This window comes from Annulohypoxylon maeteangense, assembly GCF_022496945.1.
Source record: "Annulohypoxylon maeteangense strain CBS 123835 unplaced genomic scaffold GGS22scaffold_3, whole genome shotgun sequence".
In the NCBI taxonomy this organism is placed as follows: domain Eukaryota; kingdom Fungi; phylum Ascomycota; class Sordariomycetes; order Xylariales; family Hypoxylaceae; genus Annulohypoxylon; species Annulohypoxylon maeteangense.
In genome coordinates, this window is record NW_025953250.1 from 162339 (window position 1) to 180789 (window position 18451).

General features: G+C 45.4%; 8 protein-coding genes across 8 annotated transcripts; 2 read left to right on the plus strand and 6 right to left on the minus strand.

Annotated features, from left to right (window-relative positions):
* Nucleotides 1–30: 30 nt before the first annotated feature.
* On the minus strand, nucleotides 31–1793 carry GGS22DRAFT_154137 (uncharacterized protein). The gene has a single exon (XM_047959985.1). The coding sequence runs from the start codon at nucleotides 1318–1320 to the stop codon at nucleotides 154–156; it is 1167 nt and encodes a 388-aa protein (XP_047821569.1). The 5' UTR covers nucleotides 1321–1793; the 3' UTR covers nucleotides 31–153.
* A 1911-nt stretch (nucleotides 1794–3704) lies between these two features.
* On the minus strand, nucleotides 3705–5061 carry GGS22DRAFT_88557 (uncharacterized protein). The gene is made up of 3 exons (XM_047968338.1): nucleotides 4573–5061; nucleotides 4451–4510; nucleotides 3705–4395 (listed from the first exon to the last, which is right to left on the minus strand). The coding sequence occupies exons 1-3, from the start codon at nucleotides 4718–4720 to the stop codon at nucleotides 4028–4030; spliced, it is 576 nt and encodes a 191-aa protein (XP_047821570.1). The 5' UTR covers nucleotides 4721–5061; the 3' UTR covers nucleotides 3705–4027.
* A 448-nt stretch (nucleotides 5062–5509) lies between these two features.
* GGS22DRAFT_185116 (uncharacterized protein) lies at nucleotides 5510–5815 on the minus strand (the record flags this gene model as incomplete). The annotated part of the gene is made up of 1 exon (XM_047964271.1): nucleotides 5510–5815. One exon carries the CDS (start codon nucleotides 5813–5815, stop codon nucleotides 5510–5512), a length of 306 nt encoding a protein of 101 aa, XP_047821571.1.
* Nucleotides 5816–5913: 98 nt separating this feature from the next.
* On the plus strand, nucleotides 5914–8384 carry GGS22DRAFT_154142 (multicopper oxidase). Its single transcript, XM_047959986.1, has 6 exons — nucleotides 5914–6342; nucleotides 6413–6506; nucleotides 6632–7193; nucleotides 7257–7682; nucleotides 7743–7917; nucleotides 7979–8384. Exons 1-6 carry the CDS (start codon nucleotides 6073–6075, stop codon nucleotides 8141–8143), a joined length of 1692 nt encoding a protein of 563 aa, XP_047821572.1. The 5' UTR covers nucleotides 5914–6072; the 3' UTR covers nucleotides 8144–8384.
* Nucleotides 8385–10317: 1933 nt separating this feature from the next.
* GGS22DRAFT_88563 (uncharacterized protein) lies at nucleotides 10318–11166 on the minus strand. Its single transcript, XM_047968339.1, has 2 exons — nucleotides 10786–11166; nucleotides 10318–10726 (listed from the first exon to the last, which is right to left on the minus strand). Exons 1-2 carry the CDS (start codon nucleotides 10946–10948, stop codon nucleotides 10434–10436), a joined length of 456 nt encoding a protein of 151 aa, XP_047821573.1. The 5' UTR covers nucleotides 10949–11166; the 3' UTR covers nucleotides 10318–10433.
* An 844-nt stretch (nucleotides 11167–12010) lies between these two features.
* Nucleotides 12011–14187, minus strand: GGS22DRAFT_154144 (FAD-binding domain-containing protein). Its single transcript, XM_047959987.1, has one exon. It carries the CDS (start codon nucleotides 13990–13992, stop codon nucleotides 12184–12186), a length of 1809 nt encoding a protein of 602 aa, XP_047821574.1. The 5' UTR covers nucleotides 13993–14187; the 3' UTR covers nucleotides 12011–12183.
* Nucleotides 14188–14576: 389 nt separating this feature from the next.
* Nucleotides 14577–16163, minus strand: GGS22DRAFT_154146 (uncharacterized protein). Its single transcript, XM_047959988.1, has 2 exons — nucleotides 15798–16163; nucleotides 14577–15732 (listed from the first exon to the last, which is right to left on the minus strand). The coding sequence occupies exons 1-2, from the start codon at nucleotides 15894–15896 to the stop codon at nucleotides 14590–14592; spliced, it is 1242 nt and encodes a 413-aa protein (XP_047821575.1). The 5' UTR covers nucleotides 15897–16163; the 3' UTR covers nucleotides 14577–14589.
* Nucleotides 16164–16496: 333 nt separating this feature from the next.
* Nucleotides 16497–18399, plus strand: GGS22DRAFT_154147 (uncharacterized protein). Its single transcript, XM_047959989.1, has 2 exons — nucleotides 16497–16554; nucleotides 16609–18399. Exon 2 carries the CDS (start codon nucleotides 16927–16929, stop codon nucleotides 18172–18174), a length of 1248 nt encoding a protein of 415 aa, XP_047821576.1. The 5' UTR covers nucleotides 16497–16554; nucleotides 16609–16926; the 3' UTR covers nucleotides 18175–18399.
* Nucleotides 18400–18451: the final 52 nt, after the last annotated feature.

Genomic DNA, 18451 nt, shown 5'->3' on the forward strand with positions numbered 1-18451 from the left:
TGCTCTCAGGCCATTCTCACTCCTCCAATAATTTATTTGGTGTTTTTTTTTTGCGTCATTTAGCCGGCGTACAAATATACTAGGTAATTATTCTAATGCCATGGAATGATCATGTCGATCGACAATAGGTACATAATAATATCTAGATATAACTTATTCTTCTATCTGTAATCCTTTCAAAAAATCCGACGATGGCGCGAAAAATGTCGTTCCTGTCAGTGGCGTCGAGAAATCAAGTATTTTATCGTGCAAACCAGGCGGATGACCGATGAACATGCGCTGCAACATTTTCTCGATAACCCATAACCGCCTTGAATATCCTATAAAATAAGTTCCAAACTCTCCTGAACCGGGCGAACCAAATGGCATGTTATCTCGAAGAATGTCATGCTCGTTGCCATTCTCGTCTTCAATCGTAGCGAGTGACTTATGGGACTGTTGCTGATCTGCTGCGGCATCATCTAGCTCGACATTATCGAACTTCTTGCGCCCGATTATAGCTTCTTGCTGTTCGGTGGAGAGATCAGTCCAAGCCTTCATATCGTGCACGTATTTTTGCACCACGATATAGCTACCTCCAATAAAAGATGCGTCCTCTTCCGCGATGAGGACAGAGTCTGGCACTGCAGGACCGACTGGGTTCGCTGTGCCGTCGACAAACCCTAGAAGATCACGAACATCGAAATAGCGGAAGCCAGTTGTCTCGTCGGCGACGGAAACGGCATCACCAAGAGCGTCGAGTAATTGCCGCTCGAACTCAAAGCACAGATCTCGTCGCTCTGAGCGGATGTGGAATAGCAAGTCCCCCGGTGTCGAGACGGCAACATGTTTCCGACCATGAACTGGGGGGAATGGATGAAGCTCCGCCGGCCGTGGGATCCGAGTAAGCGAGGGCCATGCATCGCTGCCGATTCCTACCGTGCAAGAAAACGCGGCGCCAAGATCTCGGATAGCGACGTTTTTAGCTAAACTTCCGATGCTTGAGAGAACTGAGCGTACCACATGGGCGGCGTCTGGTGTAGGAGCGATAGTAACTACGAGAAAGGTCGCAGACTGGGTTAGGGGTGCGTCGACACGTTGTGGTTCGATAGGAACCCGGTGTACGGACCGCGTGCTCATGGCGACTCCTTGGCCAGGCGCGCGGATGGAAGATCGGGATGTGGCACCCCGCAAAATGTTTCGACGTTCTAGATGTTTCCTCAGCTCGCAAAATGAGGCTGTTCGGATAGCCGCCTGGCGTGATATGCGAATATGACTTGTCGAATGTAACCGACCGAGGGAAGAGCGCGAGACAATTCCGAAAGTCTTGGATGAGTTCATATCGTTACCATCGAGGGGACGACCAAGATATGCTTTTGTCGTAGCTATCGTCCGCCCTCCCTCGGATAGTTAAGCACCAATGGATTTTGAATATACGCGTATTGGTTGGTTACTTCGATCTTGCCACTGCTCCAACTGCTGCATGGTGCTTACACACCATTTACTGACTTCGTGTTGGCGTCCCTGGTGGCTCCCCATTGGTCCGCGCTCCCTCCACCTTTTGATATACTAATGACCATGATCGCAGCTAAGGGCCTGCTTAGAGTTTGAGTCAGGCGATATTAGCGATGAGGCGTTAATGGGCGGCATTTGGTGTTACTTATGTTACTCGTGTCGTACAAGTTCTATGCATATGGAAAGGGGCGGCTTAAAATTTCAGTCACAACACGACATGTCACTGCTCTTATTTTATTGGATGTTGGAAAGATACCTTTATATACTATGTAATCTCATGCTCGGATTTTGAGATCGTGCCTGCATTAATATAATTGTTGCAGGTGTTGGTGACTTAAATCATATACATACCTACCTGATGCATACCCCTATTTTTATATCCGACCAATACTTCAGTACTACGAATTTTCGTAATGGTTTGTGTACCTACCTAGGATAGTCTATAGGCTGTTACGATCAATCAAGGAACTAGATACCCAAGATAATGAATAAGCAGAGAACCTCTCGCACAGCTATTTAAGTCATAGATGCTTTATATCCATATTTGCCGTAACACTCTAGAAATAGCTTAGTGCTAAACTGAGTATTCAGGGGCCGTCGGAAGGCCCGGAGGTCGCATTGGATTTTGTCATGAGAAGGTTTGAGTCACAACAAAGGAAGCAATTGGGAGTGTCTTCCCACGGAACACTTGTGATATAACAACTATTAAAGTCAGGGGAAGATAAGAATACTAGGTAGGTTGAAACTGTTAGGTAATACGAATGATGACTCATGATTCAATATTTCTTATTAACTCCTGAGTCCAAATCCCGAAATCCTGGATACAAGCACCTACCTACCTTTTCAAAGAATTCTGGCCTGGTCTTCAAAGTCTGCATACATCTAAATCACTGAAAATCCGGACTATTTCCTGGAAAAGACATCTTTCACTGTTTCATGGGTAGGTAGGTACCTGGCATACCTAGTATGCATTCATACCCATCCCGCAACACTGCATAGTTCACGCATAGCCTTGGCGTCTAAATAAATAATATCTTAGTGTTCAATCTGTTAACTAAACATTATTTGTGCAAGGAGAGCTTTATTCATGGGGCGTAAAATATTGGAAGAGATTTGGTTTGGTTGGTTCGGGTGTATGAAAAAAGATATAATTTGATATAAGACCGGATTAAAGAAGTTAGAGCCTCCATGTATACTACCTAGTTTGAAACCTTAACTAATCTTCAAACTATTATTCATATATAGGTATGCTTCTGTTTTAACCTAATATATTTACCTAGGTACATTATAAGTACTCAAGTGCATTTCTTTCATGGCTATGTATAATCGGTATTTTTACATATATTTCTTTACATTTAAACACGTAAATTACTTAAATACCTAGTAAGTAACTAAACATTTAATTATTTACTTTAGTAAATATTCCAAAATCAAAATACGTTACTTCTTTGTAATTAGGTAGTTCTCATTATAACATTATATTAAATGACTTTGTTGTTAATAGAACGATTTATGAGGTACCTACCTCAGTACCTAGGTAGGAAAATCTTTGTTGGTATACTAAAGTTGGTTGATATTCATGACGTTTGTGTAGTATCTCTCATGCAAGTGATATCCCTTAACTTAATCCACCCGACATATCTTGATTTTTACTTCATTGACTATCTAATAGCCTATTACCCCTTTCCTCCGGTAAGGCAACCCGGCTGTACAACACCTGATATTTCGATGTGATAACGAAAATAAACCGCCCCTTTCTTATAACAATACCTATAAAATGAAGGAGGATACTACCATCTCCTCAAAGCCCAGGCCCTACCTATACCTTGCATATCATGCCACCAATGGCTGAAGCGAAATATATGTAGGGCTACCCTACCATTCCTACGTCAGCGGCTTCAGTAACGTCACATTCTTTTATCATGTGCGAGCTCGCTTCCTTTCCAGGCGCGCGTTTGCTCCATTTCCTGCCGAGAAACACGACAACTCGGCCACCGGACAAAACATTCACACGGAGATAATGGGTATTCCTACCCGATAACCCGTTTCCGACTTATGTGACCGCTGAAAGGGATGAGAGTACTGATACGATATGAAATATTTCGAAGGTATGTCAAATAAGGGTTTGTAATGAGATAGCCGAAAAGGAAAACTTAAATTTGAATACTAGGTTGACTTAACGAGGAACATTTTGAGTCATTAATTTCACAGCCGAATATAATATCAATTACTAAACTACCTGCATAGGTACCCAGGTAGGCAGGCACCTACCTATCAGATAGGTCCATACGGGAGGTTGAAAGGAGCATAAAGAAAGTTCAAATCTCATGACTTATTTGCAAAGCGAGTGAATTTGTTATAGAAGATAAAGTTAGGTATCTATTGAAATGTTTTCAAATTCTAGATTCAAAAAGAGTGCCTCGGTGTGAATTTGTTGTGTCAACGAGTGATTCATGGGAGGCAGTAACCCAACCCACGGGATAGACTATCAACTCCTTAAATGATCGTGGCGGGTTGCTAATCCATGCTCTGCTTACGAAGTCGTGTCTGAAGAGGCATCCGTCGATGGGGCTACGGCCCTCAAGGTAACGATCACCTGACCGTCGGTGTCGTCGCCAGTTGAGTTCCAGTTCAAGGTCCAGACACCGTCCTGATCGGAAGGAAGGGCGTACCACATCGACTGGAGATTTCCACCGGTGTTCTGGTGGAATAAGTACTGACCATAGAATACGAAACCTGAAGCAGATCTGCCGGTGGTGCTATTAGTCGTAGAGTTGCTGAAAGAGACCTGGTGACCGCTGGAAGTAGTGTCCGGAACATTGAAGGTGAGGTTTGACCAGGAGGGAGTGGTTTCAGTGGCGTTCGGGCTACCCAACAGAGCGTTATCCGTACCGACGTCGACTATATTCGTAATTAGTACCTAGATATTTCTATAGTTTAGTTCTATACGGCTTACACAAAACTGGAGCAGCTTCGGTACTGTTTGAAGAAGATGCCGAACCGACAAAGGCGCCATCTATAAAATGTATTAATGACAATTCGTCGCAGATAGGTTTAGTACCTAGGTAGTTGACTTACCACCGGTGGTGAAGACTTGTGCGCCACCGATGCCATCACCGTAGGCATAGAGGCTGAAGTTGGATGTGGGTCCGCGCCTCATGACAGCGGGTGAAGCAGCGAGGGCCATGGGAAGGCCGATGAGAAGGAGGCTCTTGAGTGCAGGCATTGTGGATAGTAGGTACTAGGTAGGTAACGAATGGAGTTAACTTGTTTTTTTTCTCGCAAAGGACAGAATAACTTGAGTAAGAAGAAGATAGATAGCAAGACCCTGTTGGGATCTGAGAAAAGATATCAACCGAGTTGTGGTCGTTGATAAATGATATTTCGACCAAACGCCGGTCTTTTCATCTTTTCATAGCCGCGAAAAGAGCCCCTTTCCTGAACCTGCTTGTATAGAGATTCGTCAGCTCTCCCTGACTATTAAATGTCGACTATGCCATGACGGTCTTAAGCTCTATATTCGGATTGTGGGCCGTCGCGGGGGTGCGGGAGGGTCCGGGGTTGCGGCGACCGCAGCAGAGCAGGGTCCCATGCAGCAAACGCGTAATCGTCCAAACATGGCTATTCGTCCAAACGTAGCTATTTTCATTTTTTTCGATAGTCAAATCCACTTATATTTCTCGGCAGATGCAGGGGCAGCGAACTTTTGACAGCTACGCTACGCCATGACCGGCGCCCAAGCCGGATTAAAAAATGTTTATCTAATAAGATCTAGGATCATCGATCAATATTATCAGCTACCCGTCACAGGGCTTACAAGAAGATTTCGTAATCCCTGGAGCTGATAACTTATGCATACAAAGCATCCGGGTGGGCTCGATGATGCGGCCAACCGCCGACTACGACTATCTACCCCCGATCACACACGAGGGGCTGAGTGCAACTCCGTCACGAGCTTGGACCGGTCAATAATGCTACATATCAAAGGAGTCTAGACTTATCGCTCTATTGTTTTCTATTGAATCCGTGAAACGTCCCTTACGGACGCCTTACTATACCCTCGGCGGCTCTGCGGCTCGAGGATCCACTGCAAGGCATCATCCATGAAGCTCCACAGAACACGCGGGCCACCTCCTGTCTGTACGCGTACTTCATCGATACGAAGGCATCGCGCAGCAAGCGTACAAGCGTCTAAACCAGCTTTCTCAGCTTCCAAGGGGTCACGCTGGTGCGACTTGACGATGGTGGATTCTGTGCTCAGACCATCCCACGTGCAGTATACTGGAAGAAGTCCATGCAATGCTACTTTAGGACGAACCATTACGATTGTGCGTCTCATATCGTCTAATCCTATAGTAGTCGGCAAGTGGGCAATAGGAGGCCGGATAGGAGACGATGGCGAGCATAAAGACTGCCCGGTTCGTTCGTGATGTCAGGAAGAAGAAGAGGGACAACCAAGTCGTTCTTTGCTCTTCAGTCTCCTAGAGGCTTGTGTTTAAAAAAAAACAACTTTCATTTATCTTTTTGGATCAGCTTTGAATTCTACTTTCCGGCTACAGCTGGAGTCATTACATCATCATGTCTGCCTTTAAACTATCAACTCTTCCTCTGTTGTTCCTATATGGAACAGCAGCAGCCTCTCCGTTCGTCCCCGAGGTTAACCTGTATCCACGAGCAGCATGCTCGGGAAATACGGCCACGACCAGAAGCCAGTGGTGCGACTACTCTATCGACACCGACTACATGACTGAAGTCGTAGATACTGGAGTGACGAAGGAGTATTGGCTCGAGCTGACAGACGTTACCGTCGCCCCTGATGGAGTCTCTCGAACAGCCATGGCTGTGAACGTACGTCCTATAATGCAACCCCGACATTCAAGTCCTTGACACATGGGACTTTGCTAATCTTTTGCTACAGGGCTCAATCCCAGGACCAACTCTTTTCGCTGACTGGGGTGATACCGTAATTGTACATGTTAAGAACTCCCTTACCACTTCCAACAACGGTACATGTGAGTATAACCTCCAAGATTTCCTTGATTTTGTTCGACTGTGCCGCAGAAGCATAGTAGAGCTACCCCGGTCTTCTCCGTTGTATCCGCCTTCTCCTTGTATCAAGAGCTGACAATAATCAAAGCTATCCACTGGCACGGTATCCGTCAGAACTATACCAACGAGAACGATGGTGTGGTGTCTATTACTCAGTGCCCTGCAGCCCCTGGAGAGACGACAACTTATACCTGGAAGGCGATCCAGTACGGATCTACTTGGTACCACTCTCATTTTGCCCTTCAAGCCTGGGAGGGTGTTGCTGGCGGTATCATCATCAACGGCCCGGCCACTGCCAACTATGATGAAGATCTTGGAATGGTATTCTTGTCCGACTGGGATCACTCTACAGTAGATGAACTTTGGGTTAGTGCCGAGACAAATGGCCCCCCTACTCTAGACACTGGTCTCATCAACGGCACCAACGTCTACAATGACACCGGATCGAGGCTCAACGTTTCCTTCACCTCTGGAACTTCTTACCGCATGAGACTTGTCAACGGCGCTGTTGATACCCACTTCAAGTTCTCTATCGACAACCACACCATGCAAGTTATCGCAACCGATCTCATTCCGATCCAGCCATACAACACGACCGTCCTTAACATTGGCATGGGACAACGTTACGACATTATTGTCACCGCTAACCAGTAAGCACATAGTTATTATTAGGTACCTACTCCAGGAAATATTGCTAACCCTATTTTCCACAGAGCCTCGGTTGCAGACAATTTCTGGATGCGAGCCATTCCCCAGTCCGCTTGCTCTGAGAACGACAACTCGGATAACATTCGTGGTATCGTCACATACGCCGATACCGTTGGAACGCCCACAACTACAGGCTACAACTACACTGATTCTTGTGACGACGAAACTTCTAACCTTGTCCCGTACATTTCCAAGACGGTGGGATCCTCGAGCACCTCCACTAGCGAGGACGCTGGTATCGCCATTAGCAACGGCGTCTTCAAATGGACTCTAAACAGCACGTCTATGCTGGTCAACTGGACCGACCCCACCCTTGCGCAAGTTTTGGATGAAGTGACTGAATTCGAGACCGACGACTCCGTAATCCAACTCTCGGAAGCAAATGTATGGTTCTACTTGGCCATCACCACTGATCTTGCAGTCACCCACCCGTAAGTAGCTCGGCAGTTAAATATATTCTAGGCGAAATATTGTACTAATCCATGCCATAGGATCCATCTTCACGGACATGACTTCTACGTCCTTGCGCAAGACACCGGCACCTACTCCAGCAATGTAACCCTGAACCTAGACAACCCACCTCGCCGAGACACTGCTATGCTGCCCGCTAGCGGATATCTTGTTATTGCCTTCGAGACGGATAACCCCGGTGTCTGGCTCATGCACGTAAGTAATATTCTAAAACCCTTCAAAATTCTAAGGTCCCGAGTATTAACATAATTTACAGTGCCATATCGGCTGGCATACAAGCGAAGGGTTCGCGTTACAATTCGTTGAGAGATATTCCGAGATCGCGGGTATAACCAACGCGACGGCGCTGACCGACCAGTGCTCTACCTGGTCAACATTCCAAGACTCGGAGGATATTGACCAAGACGACTCCGGAATATAAAACCGATGAGTTGAAAGACAGATGTGTATAGGAAACTATACAATCTAAGATGTATTATTTAAGGCGGAAAGACACATACCTGCCTACTACTATCTAGGCATACACACATTCGTGTTCATAGCGATCCATTTACTCTCGTTTCTTTTTTTTTCACTCGTTTGCAATCCTCGGGGGAGACATAATAAAATCTCAAATGTTCAAATATTCTGATGAACCAAATTAAACGGTGCTGTTATGTGACAATGACATGTATTTCTGAGTAGATCACTGTCCCCTTAATTGATTTGATTGTTAGCTAGTTCCAGTACTGCCACTAGATAGGTACCTAACCATGATCGTTCTAGCACGCACTGTTAGGGGTACCTAGGTGGTTAGGTACTAGGGTAGGTATAATTCCAACTAGGGATCCCTGTGCGGCTAAGAACTCTTATCTGGTATATTTTAGCCGCAGTTTTATGATCTGGGGTGCCCGTGAGTACCCTGACAGTGTTCTAAACAAGGGAGTTAACGGCTTATGTTAGGTATTCACGGCACGTTCCGACTTCTACTAATTAATCCTCATCAAGAAAGTAAGAATTTTAAACTACCTCCTAGTACGAATAATAATAGATTGAATAAATAATAAGTTTCGGTTTCATAAGCTTGCCCTGCCCTCATCAAACCATCTACAAAAAAATTATATCCCTTTGAGACGCGGTCATCGCCGTCCAAACGCCAAGACCTTAGTGCGCCCCTAAGGGGTATAAGTGCCCTGGAGTCTTCCGTAGTGACCTGTCTCGTAAGTTAATTACAAAGCCTAGAGAAGCCTCATCAACTGTATCCACTCATGCCAATGCATGGGGTATAAGCCTTCTAGAACTTCGTGATCGACGTACCAGATCGACGTCCCTGATCGACGTCCCTGAGTTTCTTCCTGGTGGACATAATATTAGTAAAGCTTTATCTTTGCGCTGCCAGCTAGCATTACGCGGCCAAGCAATCATTTGATCTATTTTCGTCTCGATGTCTCCACAAAGAATACCCAGTAGCCTCGTGGATCTCTTTAGGTTCTTTAAGTCCCATTCAAGCTAGGTGTTGACGTGGCCCTAGCAAAACTCCTATTGAGGGGTGGATATCTATCTTGGTTTATTGGAAAGGTGAGTAACAGAAGTTCGGTTATTCGTCGAGCGATGTAACTATGTTTTCATTATCCCAGCCGAGAAAAGCGTCACAAGCCGACATTTCATACCTACCTACCAAAATACGTATGAGTTACTTTTATAGGCGAAACAGGAGATACCAAATGAATAATCCAACGCATTGTTTTTTTTTGTTTTTTTTTACTCGGTACCCGACATGGAAATGGAAATTCGCGTGAAATACGAGTGCATCGTGACGAGTCAAAGTTATAGGTTAATGATCTTTAGGTTCGCTACTGGTAAATATCGCCGTTGTCATGGACAATTAGGTAATCTTAGATTATGTCAGGTGGTGTCACCGGATTAGTAAGTTTTCGTTCAAGGTCCAACAAAATATATCTATGATCATCAACGACTTGCTGTTTATAGCACAATTAAATAACTAAAATGTTATTCAATGTTTTAACTGCGTAACTAGTATAGGTACGCAACATACTAGGTAGCGTCAAGATAAAGAGACTATGCGTGAGTAGGTACCTGGTAGCATTGCGTTAAACTACGCAGAGCATCCCCTGAGTTACTTATTAAAGTAACTAATACATGTTTTAGCCGACAAAAGACTGTGGTTAGGTAATAATGGGATAGCCACCCTACAGCGCGCTACAATAATATTAACATTGATTCGCATAAAAGTTAATACATATGTGACTTTCACCACACTTGTTCTACTCTGGTCTTCCTTCATTGAAATGGGAACCTGGGTACCTAGGTGTTATGTTCATAGTAGATTAGTGATTAAACAACTTGTTAAACAGACAGTGAGGAGATATAGCTATCTGTCAAGCGTTAGGGGGATCTTCCAACGGGGAAGTTCACGATAATTGATCGTGATAACGTAGGTAGGTACCTACATGTTGATAATAATTACCGTAGCAATTTGCCACATCCTCCTAAAGATTACCTACACTATAACGTTGAATACCTACCTACCTATTTATTTGCATCAGACCATCTCATATAAAGTGTTGTATATAGGTAAAGAGAGTAAATTCGTTACTACGATGCTATGGTTATCAAAGACTACCTAATATCATCCTATCGTCCATAACTAACACAATTTCAACCCATTCATAAATTTATCTTGTGCCCTACTCCAATCTGAAGCATCATGTCTATGATCCGGTGTTAGTGATGTTCCAGGGGCGGCACCTGGTAGCAGCGCAGAAACCGTTGCAGCAAGGCGCGGTGTATTGGCCATTGCTAAAGCAAACCCCGTACGTTGGAGTGCAGACACCACTGCAGCTAACGCTGATTATAGGCTGGGGAGGCCCAACAATAATCGACTGGAGACCAGTCTGGGTGTTGATGCTGCTAACAAGTGCCTTGTCGCTCGCGGTGTTGAAAGTACACTGGCTTATGGCGTTATAATCCGGAGCATCAATGATGCTGACCGAGATATCGTTGTCTATGTCGAGTTAGCCGAGACCTTTTCTATTATTATGGTCGTATGTCTTTATAACATACTTGTTTTAACTACCGAGCCATCAGCTGGTACAGCGAGATCATATGAGGCCGGGCCTCCATGAAAAGTGAGATGCGCGACCTGAACATCGCGTTCTTCGAGGGGGTGAGCTGAAGAGCTGGCGGCAAGCCCCATGCCAAAGAGAATTGCGCTTGAGAACTTCATGGTTTGGTATCAGTTGTAGATGTTCCTATGAGTCAATTGTTGATTGAGTGTCTCAGCGGTGTGGATGTCTAGTGTTTAGTTGTGAATATACTTTCTGATAATATATCTACCTAGGTAGGTAGGTAGGGAACTGCATCTTTATATATTTCGAGGAAATTCCGTTACGAAGTAATCCCCCAAGGACTGCACCTTCCAATTCGCCCACGATTGCATCGATCTTACTCAAATACGAGATGTCAAAAGTCCCGAGTGAGGTCGTCAATGACTACTTAGAATCTGCCTACTGCCTAGGTAGGTACTTTTCTACTAATACCTTGTGAAATACGAACTTAATCTTTGTTCCTCTTTCTTGGCCTATGACCTACCTACCTAGTCCATTTCAGCCCTAACAGCTGAGCTGACCATACCTAGCTAAAACATCATGATCAAATACAAGCCATACGGTTAAGTCATCCAATTATCTTTACAAAACTTCTTCACGAGGACGGACACGTTTTTCTGCATTAGTCTGCATATGTGCTTACCTACTTATTTATTGCGTAGGTACTAATTTTATAATACCATATTAACTGCCAGGCTATATCACGATTCTTGAATATACCTTAATGCCTAGGTAGGTATCTAGGTAACTACCTACCTGATGATTTTAGGAATTAACTTAATTGAGTTATATGTTGAGAAATCAGCCTGTCAGCACCGTGAGGCTTAGCGGTTATAAAGAGCTGAGATAATGGGCAACTTCGCGGGCTCTCTCCAATTGGAGGTAAATGTTTTTCATAATTTGACCAATATCGGTTGTCATGGAATGGTTAGGTAGGTAAATAGCCGATCATTCCGGTGTTATAGCCCGGTTACTAGCCACAGGATGACAACATTGTTCGATTCTTTGTCTTGAAACATTATTCCATAGTAGTCCTAGTAGTGAATTGAACTATGAGAATCGCACGTCTTACATAATACCAAGCTTTCACAGCATACGCCATCATATTCGAGGGGCTATTCAACAGGAATTACTGGTCTATGTATTAGCCTATTAGTGTAAAGTTGGAGTATCTTACTTTTCCTAGGGGTAAGCATCGGGAGTTGAAACTGGCCGGGCTCAATAGGTACCTAGGTAGGACCTATCTAGAATCCAACTAACATTGATCCTGACTATATTACTCTTTTTAACGTCCTAGATCGTGGAAATATCGAATGTGAATTGCTACTCGTAAGTTTGATCCGAATTACTATGGTCATATGGCATTTGCCAAGTTGCGATCAACGTCAAGTTGTAGTTTTCCCTGACAATGAAATCTTTCGGTAGATATTTCTTCGTCTTCAAAGCCAATACATTTCCAACATTTGAAAACACCTTCAGGATCATACCTCTTCTTAATTTCAAGTAACCTCTCATAATTATCACCCCACCACGATTCACGCCAGTTGGGCGTGAAAGGATTCGCTTCATTCGTGTATGTCCCTCCTTCGGTGCCAGTTAGTTCTTCCGCAAGGAGGGTCGCCTTTGTGATTGCTGTCATATTTTGCAACCGCTGCTCATATGATGCACCCCAGGGTATTGTCAAGGATGTTGAAATATCCCAAAGAGAATCATACCATGCTGGATGAACAGAAGTTGCAGGCTTCGTCCCGTTCGCAGCGTTAAGGTTCATCGGGCCGCCAACAACAAAAGGAGTACCCACTGGACAGTAGAAACCACGCGGATCAAAGCCTAGTTCCTGTGCAGCTTCCATGAAATTCATCAATTTGGCTATTCCGGCTTCGTCTTCAAATAACTTTCGGGGAATAATTCTTGTTGCCAATATGCGAGTTACTCCCGCCGTTGCCAAGGCTCCCGGCAGAACATACTTATTCCACACATCAAGAAAGCTTGGGAGAACTTCTATGGTGCTAGTCCCTCCAGCAGCAAGTGCAAATTCTGTGGCAACTCTCATCGAGTCCCTAGCAGCAGAAGATCCATCCGTCAAGTTAGCGATGGCCGGCATTGGATTCATATAGGTTAGGTACAGCCCTGCCGCATGGCCTCCCCAGCCCTGCTTACCCCAAGTTAAGGACTGTCGTGCCATCAATTCGATCCACTGCAACGATGTATCCGCTGTTCCATTTTCGGGAAGAATGATATTAGCAACCGCGACGGACATTAAGGGTTCAACGCGGTGTGAAGCTTCTAACACAACTCCAAACGTGCCACCACCCCCTCCGCGTAGAGCCCAGAAAAGATCCTCATGTTGGCATTGATTGGCAACCCGGATGACTCCGTCGGGGGTAATGATCTTGAATTCGACCACACGGTCGGCTCCAAGACCATACACAGGCGACAACACGCTATGCCCACCGCCAAGAACCCACCCCCCAGAACTCGCAATTGTCGGAGAGTAGCCACTGATAAACGTACTTCCGTGTTCATGCGCAAAATTCTGAATATCGCCCGCGCTAGCCCCAGTTCCTGTAGTGACAGTACGACCAACGCTTAGGTTTTCGGCGCATCCCTCTGGCACGTAGTCCTCATGGAATGTAAGACCTTGCAGTTTATGCACCCAGAGAGCAAGAGCTCCTTTTTGACTATTCCTAGTCATGTAATCATGACCACTGTTCTTGATTACTAAGGGCACCCCGTATTCACGAGTGAATCTTAAAGCTGCGCTGATGTCTGAAATTTCTTCAACCTCGATATAATATGAAGGAACACTCCCTTGATTGCACGAGACTCCGGAAGCAGGTTCTGGGGCTGGAATCACTGTATTGTTGAGAGTACACTCGTCTAAGGGGTTCGCTAGACATAACTCCCCCTGAAGATTCAGATATCCGCCGGGGGTTGCTGCATGGATCGAATTGGTGGTATAATTATCTCGAACAGTAGAGCATTGCTCTTTATTAGCTTTGACTGGGTTTCCATTATACATCGAATAACATGGTAATGCAAAGGGTTGGTCTGTGTGAAGACGTCCATTGGTGCTAGTATTGAGCGAGCTCCATATCTCCTCACTGTGCCCCGCACACGAAGGAACGAGTCCGACAAGGACAAAAAGTAGGGATTCCCTCATACCTAATGTCGTAGCTTAACACTTTGAATATAAAAACTCGCGTTTACGAATCGACCTAATTCATAGAGCGTCAAATTAGGTACGGCGATGTAGAAATTTTGTCTTCTTTGTGATCTAAACGGTAGTCGAGGTCATAATGCGAAGGTTGAGGAATTATCTCACAGAATAAAACCTAATAAGAAAGCAGTACAGTGCCTACTAGGTAGTTAGGTAATACTAATGCTCAATGTCTCAGTCAAGTCACCTTCCTATGTGAGAAACCCTGCCAAAGGTTGAACGTACCTCTAACTTGGATAGTATTTCATTGGTGCTCTTATAGATGGACGTAAATTGTGACAAACGATGACACTCTGCTGACCTCTAAAAGTCCTTCCACAGATGGGGTAGGACGCGAACGTACGCTACTGGATACACTATTCGACGTCAAGTCATATTCCGCGAAGCTTGCTTTTGAGTGACTTCATAGGAGATAGACAGGAAGTAATTGATATGTTGAATGAATTGATAATCGTGTGGTGGTGTGGCATGCAGGTGCATGCTAGATCGTTATTCCCGGCGGCCAGGTTCTCAAGACTCAAGTATTATCCGGTAGTATACTTATATGAGAGCTAAGCTATGGGACCTGCTACTCTTGAATTCGTTCGCTAGTATTTTTCTGGGAAATTCAAGTATATAATCCCACTGTTCTCCAAGATACTTCATAGCGAAGTCCGCAGCACGGTTAGGCCAGCCGACCATGTACCAACGCTTTGGACAGCGATGCATTATACAGCACCAGTAGATGAAAACAACGAGAGCTACGGGATGTTTCTGAGAAAGCAATGTAAGATAATGATCGGAGAGCGCAGCGGGCCAGCTGATATAATGAAGCCAATTTCTTGGATATCCATCGATCTCGATAACCCATCCCTTTAGTGCCGCGATAGAGTGTAGACACGCACGTCTTTCTTCATCAGTAGTATCCACTGGATACTTAAGCGAGTCCAGGCAGCATATAGCAGCCCACGTGAAGTCATCTAAGTGTAGCTGAAGTCGACCGAGATGAAGTTTAGTAAACTGCATGAGCGGGCTCGCATGTAGATAAGGCCCTAATTGTGCAGCTAGGCCAAAAGAGTTACGCAAAATGTAAAGGAGCTCCATATAGCTATCTTCGTCGGATGCTTCCAGGGCCGAAGCAAATTGAAAGACAATAACTCCTATTCCGAACATCAGGATGGCCAACCAATTCGCCTCATTCACTTCGACTTGCGAGTTTCTGAACAATATGGAAGCTTCGATCTGATAACGATATGCGGTGGAGTGGAGATTTGAGTGCGACGTCTTTTGACTGGATTCATGAAGCGCGTAAAGTGCGGTGATTATGCGGTGCACATATTTGAAAGAATTTGCTTGGCGGTCAAATTCTTGAGCAAGCGTTGCTCCTTCGAGATTCGACAGCCAAGAGAGGAAAAAAGTCTCCTCCATGACCTTATTTACAGAACCTGTATTGACACCTGTGACTTGCCGTATCCATTGTGGGCTGTCTACATGACGGAGAACATTGGGAGCCATATGAGAGGTTGCATATTCCAATGGAACATAGCCATCGAAAAAGTTGTCGCCATTACGATGCCAGGTTTCCGTTGTATAACTGAGGCTTGAAATCAGAGCTAGGTCCAAGGCTTGGTTTTGTTGCTGTTTGTAAGAGCAAAGCTCATTACGCCTTTGGCAGTTAGAGCAAGTAGGCGGCTGCAGATCGCACTAGTCAGAGTCAGCATGTATGCGAACATCTAAGAGAAATACTCTATAGACTATTAAGAGCTTACTCTAACGCGTCGCTTGCGGCATGGTAGACAACTATTGCGAGATTTCCTATGAAACTGGCGGGAGACGCTTCTGCGCTCCTTATTCTGAATGGTCGCCATGTAAATAAAAGTCAAAGCAACGGCTCAGAGCACCTAATTCAGATGCATCGCTAGCCCCATGTGTGGTGGACTAGGAAGGGTCTGGATGAGAAACCAAGCGAACAGGACGATTTCGTTCAAACATCTTCAAGGTTTGGTGTTCGGGCTTTTACAACAGATTGAAGACCGATAAGTTTCGGGGTCGGAACAATCTAGAATTTGTGCCGCTAAGACACAAGGGAATTGAATGCGCAATTGTAATTGCACATTGATGAAAATAGATGTAAGATGCATTTTGATGAAGATTGAAGTTTGGAGCATTGAAAAACATTGAAAGCACCCGGACTACCTAGGGCAACCTGGCTGGGCTACCTGGGTGCTGTACTTCCGCGCCTAATGGCACCCCGGTAATGGTCTTCAGCTGAACGTTTCAAGGTTAAACCCTACCCACTCCACTCCATACTCCGCAGCGTCATCAACGCGTCTGACGCTACACTACCGATTACACTATCCTGTTATAGGTCTAGTGTACGAGTATCCCTGAAACCCCCCTGGTTTTATCAATCCTGAGATCTTGGTCGAGATCTTTAACCATCTTTTTTCCTTCTCTCATCCCATCATCCCATGATGAGCGGTAGCGGCGCTTATTGAGTGCCGCATCCTAACATACAATGATACTGTAAAAATGTTTACTTCCCAAGTAATCCGAATGTTAAGATGACATGGATGACAGGACTACTCGACCGGGCCCTCCGAATGAGCTGGGCTCTGTTCTTATATTCTCTTCGAACTATTCAGGTTTAGTGTACGAGGAATTGAGACTCGCTTGTATCACGAATCACTTGTGAGTTGAGAAACAGAAGATGATTTGGATGAAAAGTGCAAATCAAGCTTCGTATGCCATCGACTATCTTCCCTATTTCCAGGTGCACCTAGGTCATACGATGAGCTATTTCGCAAGTATATAATATGCCACAACGGGCAGCGAGTTCGACTCAATACCGATCTCGACATTCTATATCCATATCATATTCCATTAACTTCCATCAAGATGCAATTTAAACAGCTTATCCCAGTCTCGCTTCTCATCTTCGAGAGGTCGGAAGCTTGCCTCCACGACCATATTCCTGCGCCTCGGTTACGAGATGTGCAGGAGGCTCTCCGCAAGCGTGATGTACCAGCTTCTGTTAAAACAGCCATTCAGAATGTGCGAGTATTTGATGGCTATAATATAGGGAATCCCCAGACAGTCATAATCGATGGCGAGTACATCACTGACTCGGACGATAACATCGCAAAAACCATTGACGCCGGCAATCGTATCCTAATCCCCGGCTTGATCGACGCACACGCCCATGTGCAGTCAGTCGAAGGACTAGAAAATATGACTTCATACGGCGTCACGACTATCTTTAACATGGCATGCCCTACTTACGAACTTTGCGATACACTTAAATCAAACCCTGGCCTGGCTACCTTATTCGCTTCCATGCTACCAGCCCTCGCCCCGTCTGGGGGAAATGCGAAGCTGAATCCGGTGCCGGCCTCGCTGCGTCTTTCCCCTGGAGAGGACCCGAAGTTCCTCGTTGATTATTCCTTCGGCAATGGCTCTGACTATTTTAAGATCGTGGGAGCAGCTGACGGCCCAACTCAAGATCAACAGAATACGATAGTCGAGTATACGCACTCCCTCGGCCATTTCGTTGTCCAGCATGCGCCGAGCGTGGCTACGTACACGCGCGCTGTGTCAGCTCGAACAGACGTCTTGCAACACATCCCCGATGACGGTTTACTGCCACCCAATATATTCCAGTCGATCAAAGACCACGATCTAGCCGCCACCCCAACTGTGGAGATTTTTCGGCGTGGGTACACGATACAACCAGAGATCGGCCAATTTCTTCGAGGGAATTTATCTGCCAACGATTCGTATGCGCATGTAGTTACCAACGTGAAGCAGCTGCACGCCGCCGGGATAACTATGCTCACCGGTACTGATTCGGTCGGTAGCCTGGTACCTATCGTTTACTTCCCATTTGGTGTGTCGCTGCATCAGGAGATGGCCAACTTTGTAGATTTTGGCATGACGCCGCTCGAGGCTTTGCGTGCCGCGACGATTGTGCCTGCTACAGTGCATAGGTTGAAGGACAGGGGTGCGATTAAATCTGGGCTACGCGCCGATTTGATTCTGTTGAATAGTAATCCATTGGAAAATATCACGAACACCAGAGATATTGCTCGGGTTTGGGCTGGAGGTGTGGAGTATCCAAATGTTGCACCGAAGAATGCCACAGGTTAATAGCCTGGATCGGGTTCGAATTTGGAAACGAAGGGTGGGGGTTCTATAAAGTTCAACTCCTCGCCCCTAGATCGACCTGTATTTCGTTCAATATTAGCATTAGTTGGATATTTATAGGTGCTAGGTACCTACCACTAGCGTGGAACTGCTGTAATCTTCCCGGGCTAGCACTGGTGCTATAGAGCTTGCACCTGGAAACCTCCAGGGCTTATAAAAGACCACGGATTACCGCTAATTCTTAGTCCCCAGGCTCCCATCAATGACTGCTAAAAAATCA